The 9,462-nt window shown below is 42.8% G+C and overlaps 1 protein-coding gene across 1 annotated transcript; it reads left to right on the top strand.

Annotated features, from left to right (window-relative positions):
- The first annotated feature begins 1,433 nt into the window (after nucleotides 1–1,433).
- On the top strand, nucleotides 1,434–8,836 carry LOC119311876 (alpha-1,4 glucan phosphorylase L isozyme, chloroplastic/amyloplastic-like). Its single transcript, XM_037587587.1, has 15 exons — nucleotides 1,434–1,681; nucleotides 2,344–2,576; nucleotides 2,665–2,766; nucleotides 3,061–3,237; nucleotides 3,357–3,632; nucleotides 4,511–4,782; nucleotides 4,905–5,022; nucleotides 5,115–5,561; nucleotides 5,668–5,820; nucleotides 5,928–6,056; nucleotides 6,130–6,366; nucleotides 6,660–6,736; nucleotides 7,153–7,339; nucleotides 7,466–7,666; nucleotides 8,418–8,836. The coding sequence occupies exons 1-15, from the start codon at nucleotides 1,492–1,494 to the stop codon at nucleotides 8,532–8,534; spliced, it is 2,916 nt and encodes a 971-aa protein (XP_037443484.1). The 5' UTR covers nucleotides 1,434–1,491; the 3' UTR covers nucleotides 8,535–8,836.
- The last annotated feature ends 626 nt before the right edge of the window (nucleotides 8,837–9,462 follow it).

The raw sequence follows: 9,462 nt of genomic DNA, 5'->3' as shown, positions 1-9,462 counted from the left end.
CTTCAGCTCGCGGAGTAACTAGACTTCTGGAGGAGCTACCAAGTGGTGATCTTGAGCCGCATCGAGACGAGCGGTCTACTCCCGAGCGAGAAGCATCTGAGTGGACATGTTACTGAGCGTTCTGGGGATCCAACTCTATAGTCAGCGCATTGTCAGCTTGAGCTTTGCGTAGATCCATCGGAAAGGATCGGGGTCATGCACGCTAGAATTCCAGGTGTCAGAGACCACCTGACTAAAACCATCGAGCTTTCGCCAAAATAGCTGAAGATGGAATCTCTGATCACCTTGGGAGCAAAAATTTCATTGGAGGCCAAGTTAGTTCTATATTTGTGTCTGCAATTACTGATCATTGGCCGCTTAGCAAACTCCTATTGGTTCGGTAAAGCTTAAGGTCATCCACTTTGGAAAAATGCTACTTGCTACAAACCCTCTCACTGGGGGCGGGCCGGGGGGGGGGTGGCTTTTCTAGTTGAGAGGAAGCAAAGACATATCAAGACGACAATATCACCCTCGGCAAGGAATAAGTCCTTCCCGCCTCGTCCTCGTTTCGATGCTGCTTCTTGTCATTGCGGTGAGGCGCGTGGAGGTTGGCGTGTCCCCAAATCTAGTTATCTGGGTCGGGGTTTTTCTTTGGCAGGTTTATCTCAGTGGTAGTGTCCCGTGAAGGGGATGACACGACTATGTGTCTTGGTCCTCCATGCTCTAGTTTTGACATGTGAAGGTTGGCCAACTTCAGCGTTGTCGGGGAGCATATGAGATTTGTGTTCCTTTACTTCGCCTGGTCAGACCTGCGGTATTATATAAGCCCTCTCATGTGTTTTCTTCTCTTGGGCAGCAGTCAGTTACGCAAATCGTCGTCGTTGACATCTTCTAGTCCACATCGGCGACTTCCTGACCGCCGCTTCTACAAGCTCCTTATTTTTCAACAAGTTTTTTCCACCGAGATGGAAATCAAGAGGCGGCAACGGCTTTGCTCATGGCGCACTGCCCATGGATGCAGGAGAAGGAAGACATTCCACACCCCTCAAACTATGAAGATGTAATTTTTAGTTTTTGTAAGTATTTTTGTGAGGATTTGTGCTACTTTTAATATATATGGCCTTTTGCCTTTTTCCAGGAAAGGAAAAACTAAACCATTACATGAGGCCATTCCCATCCGTCCAATAAATACGACAAAACGCTTTACAGCACGGGGGCAATTCCCAGCCGTCGAAATGCGCTGCAACGGAACTAGCTCTCCCAGACAGACACAGCGGCACATGAGCCACGCCTCCCATCGCAACCGTGCACCGGCGGTGGGCCCACCGGCCAGCGCCCCCACACGTGTACCGGCGGCCAGCATTGCACGGCACGGCGACGGAGAGATATTTTTAACGCCTTCCAATTCAGAAGCTCCCCCATCACTCGCTCGGGTACAGAGCGGGCCGCGTGACTCTCGCGTCGTCGCATCGCGCGCGCTGCACACCACCGTCAGCGCGACCACTGGCGCCAATGGCGACCGCCTCGCCGCCGCTCGCCACCGCCTTCCGCCCGCTCGCCGCCGCCGGCGGCGCCGGAGGAGGAGGAGCGCACGCCGTAGGCGCCGCGGGCCGGGTCGCGCCGAGGCGGGGGCGCCGGGGCTTCGTGGTGCGGAGCGTGGCGAGCGATCGGGAGGTGCGGGGGCCCGCCTCGACCGAGGAAGGTAAGCGGCCGCGCGCTCCCGTTGGCTACGACGACCCGGAATGCTGGTCGGCTGTAATGTGGTTCGGATTTTCGCTGGTGCGACCTGAATTTGTGATCCTCTGACTGATGGTCTATGTGTTCCCGGGTTTCGGGCTGTTGATTTTGTGCGCGCGCATTGCTAATCTACTGCTCTAGGATCTGCTAGGGTTCAGAGGAATCTTAAATTCGTGAATAAGCTTCGACGAATGTATTCTGAATTTACTGAAACTGGCTTAGTTTGGGGCGTCAAGTTAGAATGATGTATTTATGGCACAGTAGCAAATTCTGACAAATTCTTCTGTGCGTGGACAGCCACCCCTTGTGGATGATGCAGCAAGTGTCAACATACTGTCGCTACTATCTGTAGCTGTAACAAAATCTTACGCCTTGTTTTCTGGTGGTACAGTATATTATCATTTTACAAAGAGTAGCTGTAACAAAATCTTACGCCTTGTTTTCTGGTGGGTTGCCATTGAGGAGTAAGTAGAATGCAAATGGTGATACAGTATATTATCTACCATTTTGTGCAAGAATTTTCACACGGAAACAATATCCCATGCAATTTTTAGTTTTGACTCTCGACTGTTTATACCTACTCTTTGTAAAATTTTGGATCCTAATATTGTTGTTCTTGCAACTCAGAGCTTTCAGCCGTGCTAACTTCCATTGATTCTTCCGCCATCGCGTCAAATATCCAGCACCATGCAGACTTCACACCGTTGTTCTCACCAGAGCACTCTTCACCCCTAAAGGCTTACCATGCAACTGCTAAAAGTGTTTTTGATTCTCTGATCATCAATTGGAATGCAACATATGACTATTACAACAAAGTGAATGCAAAGCAAGCTTATTACCTGTCCATGGAGTTTTTGCAGGTCTCACAATATACTTCCTTTAGCCTTATCTCAATACCTTTTGGTAACTGCGTTATGATGTTATATGGTTGTTATCTGTGTACTGCAGGGAAGAGCTCTCACAAATGCTATTGGCAATCTAGAGCTAACAGGACAATATGCAGAAGCGTTAAAACAACTTGGACAGAACCTAGAGGATGTTGCTAGTCAGGTAAGTGATTTTTGTCGGAGATTGGTTTTTAGTCCGTATCAAAATTATCGCAGGGCCATTGTTTTTATTTTGAAAACGCATTTTATTATTAATCATCAAGTTCCCTTTGTTTAAAAACTATCTGAAAAGAAGAAGTTTTTTTCCTGAGGGTTCCACCGTCTGACTTATGATCTTTATGCAGTTTTCAGAGTGACTATGAAATTACGCCAAAACACGATCTTATTGATGCCTAGAGTGCCCTGTAGTTTAGAAATCTAAGATTGGATATGTTACTTTTCTATTACAATGAAACAGGAACCAGATCCTGCCCTTGGCAATGGTGGTCTAGGCCGTCTAGCGTCCTGTTTTCTGGATTCTATGGCAACCCTAAATTATCCAGCATGGGGATATGGACTTCGGTACAGATATGGCCTCTTTAAGCAAATCATAACAAAGGATGGTCAGGAGGAGGTAGCTGAGAATTGGCTAGAGGTAGTGATATGTCTTCTACTTGTTTACTGTTTGGAAGTGTTGATTATGTTGGTTTATTTATGTTCTAATGACCTGCATGTTAGCTTCTTTTCTATTTATAACTGATGCTGTATCTCCAGATGGGAAATCCATGGGAGATCGTAAGAAATGATGTCTCTTATCCTGTGAAATTCTATGGCAAAGTGGTTGAAGGCACTGATGGGAGAAAGCACTGGATTGGAGGAGAGAATATCAAGGCTGTGGCACATGATGTTCCTATTCCTGGCTACAAGACTAAAACTACTAATAATCTTCGTCTTTGGTCAACAACAGTACCATCACAAAATTTTGATTTGGGTGCCTTTAATGCTGGGGATCATGCCAAGGCCAATGAAGCACATCTAAATGCTGAAAAGGTATTCTTTCGTCTACTTTATTTTGAATATAAACCATTAACTCTCAACAACTACTGATTCAAAGGCTAAACAGTGCTTTGCTAGTAGTTACTGTGTTTTCTCTTAGATGTCATTTTATAATGTGTGCAGTCAATCGTTTGATATACACAAACCTATTTGGATTTCTCCTGTAAAAATGTTGTCACTAGATTTTTCATGAAAAAACTTATTGTATATGTAAATAGAAAAGCTGAGGCTCAGGTGCTTTGTGTTCAAATGACAAGTAAAAATGAACAGAGTTTGTGCACCCATAACTTCTTCACCTGGTGTGTGCAATTCTTTCGGTTGTATTTATGCGTGTTCTTATTCTGCCTGAATGATTCTCAGCATATGCATCCGGCTACATTTCTCCTCTGTGTCAAGAAAAAATAAGTCTGACCAGATGCAGTCCAGTAGTCTTTAGATCTTTTCACATGGAAGCGTTACTCTATGATTTTTATTATACCTTTAGAGTGTTTGTGCATTGTGCACATATACCATGAAGTATGGGTGTTCAAATGTGGTTCTCTCAAACTGTGCTAAATCCACCACTGTTTGCCAGTATTCATTTTTCTGAACTAGCAACAACTTGACTGGACAAGATACATTGTACTCACATCTGAAGCTGCTGGGTTGGACAGATTTGTCCGACCCGTCTTTGAACATCTCTACTATTTAGTGTGCATGGGTTAAATTGTTGACTTTTCCTCGTTTGTTCAGTAGTAGGAGCACTATCTAATTATATTTATATTCAAGTTTTCTCTGTGTGTTACGTTATAAACTTTTAGTCATACTTACATTTGTGGACAAAAGTTATCATGTCTAGCTTAAGTTTGTGACTGATCTTCTCATCATGCCAGATATGCCACGTATTGTATCCAGGGGACGAATCATCAGAGGGGAAAATTCTTCGCTTGAAACAACAATATACATTATGCTCGGCCTCCCTGCAGGACATTATTTCTCGTTTTGAGTCGAGGGCTGGTGATTCTCTCAACTGGGAGGACTTCCCCTCTAAAGTCGCAGTTCAGATGAATGACACTCATCCAACACTGTGCATTCCGGAGTTAATGAGAATACTGATGGATATAAAGGGATTGAGCTGGAATGAGGCTTGGAGTATCACAGAAAGGTACCACAGAAGGGTACTGCAGTTTGATGTGTTATGCTGTTCCTCCAGCTCCAATTAACTAATTGTATTGCCTCATCTGTCTTCCATTCAATTATGTACTGATTCTCTGATATCATTTGTAGAACCGTTGCATACACTAACCACACGGTACTTCCTGAAGCTCTGGAGAAGTGGAGCTTGGACATTATGCAGAAACTTCTACCCCGACATGTTGAGATCATAGAAACAATAGATGAGAAGGTAACAAATGTGCAGATAATATTATGCAATAAATTTCATTCTCTGTAGTTCAACTTATGGTTTACTTATCAACATCGTTGATTTTAAAACAGCTGATGAACAACATCGTCTCAAAATATGGAACGGCAGATATTTCACTGTTAAAACAGAAGCTTAAAGATATGAGGATCTTAGACAACGTTGATCTTCCAGCCTCTGTTGCTAAACTGTTTATTAAACCTAAAGAGAAAAAGGGGAAGTTGCTTGTTGAATCTTTGGAGTCTATTGCTGAAGGTGACGAGAAAACTGAGTCACAAGAGGAGGAAAACATTCTATCCGAGACAGCAGAGAAAAAGGGCGGATCTGACTCTGAAGAAGCTCCTGATGCAGAAAAGGAGGATCCTGTGTATGAGTTAGATCCATTTGCAAAATACGATCCTCAGTTACCTAGAGTTGTTCGAATGGCAAATCTCTGTGTTGTTGGTGGACATTCAGTTAATGGTGTGGCTGAGATTCACAGTGAAATTGTTAAGCAAGATGTGTTCAATAGCTTTTATGAGGTATTTGCACGATGATTTGGAAACCATGATCTTATTTTCTAACGGCTGCTATAATCGCCAGGTAATATGGTATCACCATCTGCCATTTTCTTATGTTATTTGCCAGATGTGGCCTACTAAGTTCCAAAACAAAACAAACGGAGTAACTCCCAGGCGTTGGATCCGGTTTTGTAATCCTGAATTAAGTGCAATCATTTCAAAATGGATAGGCTCTGATGACTGGATTCTGAACACTGATAAACTTGCAGGACTGAAGAAGGTACTTCCAGTAATTTTAATTTCCAAATATCAGTAATCTAATGCTTCCTTCACTTCCATGTTACCTGTGCCTTGTTTTTACATTGATGTGTGTTCATCCCGTAATAGTTTGCTGATGATGAGGATCTGCAATCAGAATGGCGTACTGCTAAAAGGAATAACAAGATGAAGGTAGTTTCGCTGATAAGAGACAAGACTGGATATGTTGTCAGCCCAGATGCGATGTTTGATGTGCAGGTATATTTTGGACTAGAAACATGTGTCTCCTGTTAAATATGGTTTAACTCGGATCTTGGTACTTGACACTTAGGTGAAAAGAATACATGAATATAAGCGGCAGCTGCTAAATATCCTTGGTATCGTTTACCGATACAAGAAGATGAAAGAAATGAGTGCCAAAGATAGAATAAAGAGCTTTGTTCCAAGGGTATGCATATTTGGTGGGAAAGCTTTTGCCACTTACGTACAGGCAAAGAGGATTGTGAAGTTTATCACAGATGTCGCAGCTACTGTAAATTATGACCCTGATGTTGGAGATTTACTGAAGGTAAATTTGTGTCTTCAATGGCACTTATCATTCTAAATTTTCATGATCTGTCACTAGCAATTTGACTCCGACTAGGGGTTACTGAAAAGCACTGAATGTTCCGAGTTTCAAAAGAAAACAGAGCAGTGAATGTTCTTAATGTCGGTGCTTGTAGAACTGAGAAACTGAATAGCCACAGTTTTTTTTTTAGAGAACAATAGCCACAATTGTTCTGATGCTGATTTTGCTGATAACTAGATGAGGTAAATACAAGGTGACAGGTTAAGTTCTGAGGATTTTTGTTTGTTATCCAGGTTGTATTTGTCCCAGATTATAATGTTAGCGTTGCTGAGAAGCTCATTCCTGCCAGTGAATTGTCCCAGCATATCAGGTAATATTCTGGCTACTCTTATATAGTGCTCCCTCCGTCCCAAAATTCTTGTCTTAGATTTGTCCAAATACGGATGTATCTAGTTACATTTTAGTGTTAGATACATCCGTATCTAGACAAATGTAAGAGAAGAATTTTGGGACGGAGGGAGTATGTGAATACAAAGAAAAGGAGTCTTATCTGGAGGTGACTGATGTGGAAATTTTCATGTGCCTTTTTGTTTGCTACTCCCTCCGTCCCATAATATAAGAGCGTTTTTGACAGTACACTATTTTCAAAAACGCTCTTATAATATGGGACGGAGGGAGTATAATATATACCTGGAGTCTTGCTGGGATAGTGACATCCAGAAGTGCCACGCCAGCTTCTATTTCTGTACAAGACGTGCATTTTTAACACTATTACTATCCATTCAGTACCGCTGGAATGGAAGCTAGTGGAACCAGCAACATGAAGTTTGCAATGAATGGTTGTATTCTTATTGGAACTTTGGATGGTGCGAATGTGGAGATCAGAGAAGAGGTTGGAGAGGAGAACTTTTTCCTCTTTGGTGCACATGCACCTGAAATCGCTGGTTTGAGGCAAGAGAGGGCTGAAGGAAAGGTACCACACTTGTTTATATAGCTGTGCCTACTATCAAACTAGTAAAGATATCTCCCATATGTGTGCTGTCCAAATAGTTTAGCTGAAGGAAAATCATAACTTTATCATTTTCCTTTGCACTTGTAGTTTGTGCCTGACCCGAGATTTGAAGAGGTTAAGGAATACGTCCGCAGTGGCGTCTTTGGGACTAGCAACTATGATGAATTGATGGGTTCTTTGGAAGGAAATGAAGGTTATGGACGTGCAGATTATTTTCTTGTTGGCAAGGATTTTCCCAGTTACATTGAATGCCAGCAAAAAGTTGATGAAGCATACCGAGATCAGAAGGTAAGTTGTATAACTGACGCTGTTTGTTTTCTGGCTGAAATGCATACGGTGATTATGCAAACTTTCTGATATGTGATGGCTGACATCAGTGTTTCACTGTTAATGACTTTACTGATTCGTAGGAAGGAATATTTCTTAATTCAAAGTTTCAAACCGGAGTATCTATCGATGTGTTGGAACTTGGAAGATCATAAACAATCAGAGAATATAGTTGCTAGATGTGCTATACTACTCATCTGTTGGCTGTTGAGTGTTGATACATGAGCTTTGATAAACCTAGCTAGACCTTCAGGAAAGTGCTTCTATGCATTCAATAAAAAAATAACTTTATAACTTAACAAAATAATTAGGTTGAACCTCGCCAGGGGGGCCCTTTTGTAATCTGTTTTCTGAAATGAAAATCAGAAGCAGGGAGCTCCTCGATTCTAAAATGAAAAATAAAATCAGGGATAACTGAGGGTCTGGTTTCCCTCTGTTGGAGCCCCAGAGAATTCTGCGGTCTTATTTTTGTAAGAGTATAAGATGCACTGCTCCGTTAAGTTTCTCCTTCATCCATTTGTTTTCTTTGCTTCGTGACATTTGGTGTAACAGAGCATCCCATTTGTACACATTATTTTGCTATCGTGGATATTTCCACTCTGTTTCATGTGCGACATTTTAAATTCGTTACATCGTTACTAACTACACTTAGTCTGATAGATTTTCAGAGTTTTGGTCCTCCTAATAACATAATATCCGTTTCTACCTGCAGCTATGGACAAGAATGTCTATCCTCAACACAGCGGGTTCCCCCAAGTTCAGCAGTGACCGGACGATCCATGAGTACGCCAAGGACATATGGGATATCAGCCCCGTCATCATGCCCTGAATAATTCAAGCAGCTTCCAGGAACCTTGAGAGTCTATGAGGCGCGATTGGTCGCATATTTGCCTCGATTCAGCGAGAATGCATTGCTCCCCCCCAGTTTTGTATAGGCATATGCAAGTTCTGACATGGACCTGAGTGCTGAGAGCATGCAGGGTAGTTAATCCTTAGCAATCTTGCGTGTCAGTTGGCCAGTATTACCCAGGCTTATGGTGTGTGTATTTCGCCGAATAAAGTTGGAGCAGAATCATCAAACAAACATACTTTGGTGTATCTGTAATGATAAATAAATGGTAAATGACTGAACAAAAAGTGTCGTTGGCGCACACATGTAGTAGAAGCATGTTTCTTCAGAGAGGGTGCAAAGCTGAAAGCACCCCAACTTTGAAGTGAGAATGCAGAAGTCACGAAAACATGTGTTTACATCCAAAGTGCAATGGGATTCGTCAAGAGTTCAGAATCTTCCCTATAATAGAGTAGTAGCAGTGGTCCCTCACATTTTGAACCAAAAACGCAGCTCCAACGGCTGCCCTATTTGTAAAATTTACTTCAAAATTTGTTGGACAGCCCGAAAATGCAACACCAGCTGATGTAAATGTACAACACTTCGGCTGCTGCCCTAAAATTTGCTCCAAGTGGCCAACCACTCATGACCACAAGAAAACAATTGTACCTGGGTGCACAACCAAGTCACCAGAGTGCAAGACGGCGCCTGGCTCGTACCGGGTGCTGACATCTCCGGGAGGTCCAACCCAACAACATTTATAAAGGGTTCAGCACCAGAATCACAACAAAATGAACGAGGAGAGCGTCCAGAACACCATAGAAGCCATCTTCCAACCCTAGCCGCCGCCATTTCCCATCTCATCTCCATAGCCACCACCATCATTGCAGCAACCCCCCTCCAAGTTTGCCATACTTGTAATCGTGTA

This window comes from Triticum dicoccoides, chromosome 5B (genome assembly GCF_002162155.2).
Source record: "Triticum dicoccoides isolate Atlit2015 ecotype Zavitan chromosome 5B, WEW_v2.0, whole genome shotgun sequence".
Classification (NCBI taxonomy): domain Eukaryota; kingdom Viridiplantae; phylum Streptophyta; class Magnoliopsida; order Poales; family Poaceae; genus Triticum; species Triticum dicoccoides.
This window is presented reverse-complemented; position numbering and strand designations above follow the sequence as displayed.

Coding starts and splice junctions, on each gene's coding strand:
- LOC119311876 (XM_037587587.1), top strand. CDS start 1,492: ATGGCGACCGCCTCGCCGCCGCTCGCCACCGCCTTCCGCCCGCTCGCC. Junction 3,633..4,510: donor CACATCTAAATGCTGAAAAG/GTATTCTTTCGT, acceptor TCATCATGCCAG/ATATGCCACGTATTGTATCC. Junction 6,057..6,129: donor ATGCGATGTTTGATGTGCAG/GTATATTTTGGA, acceptor CTTGACACTTAG/GTGAAAAGAATACATGAATA.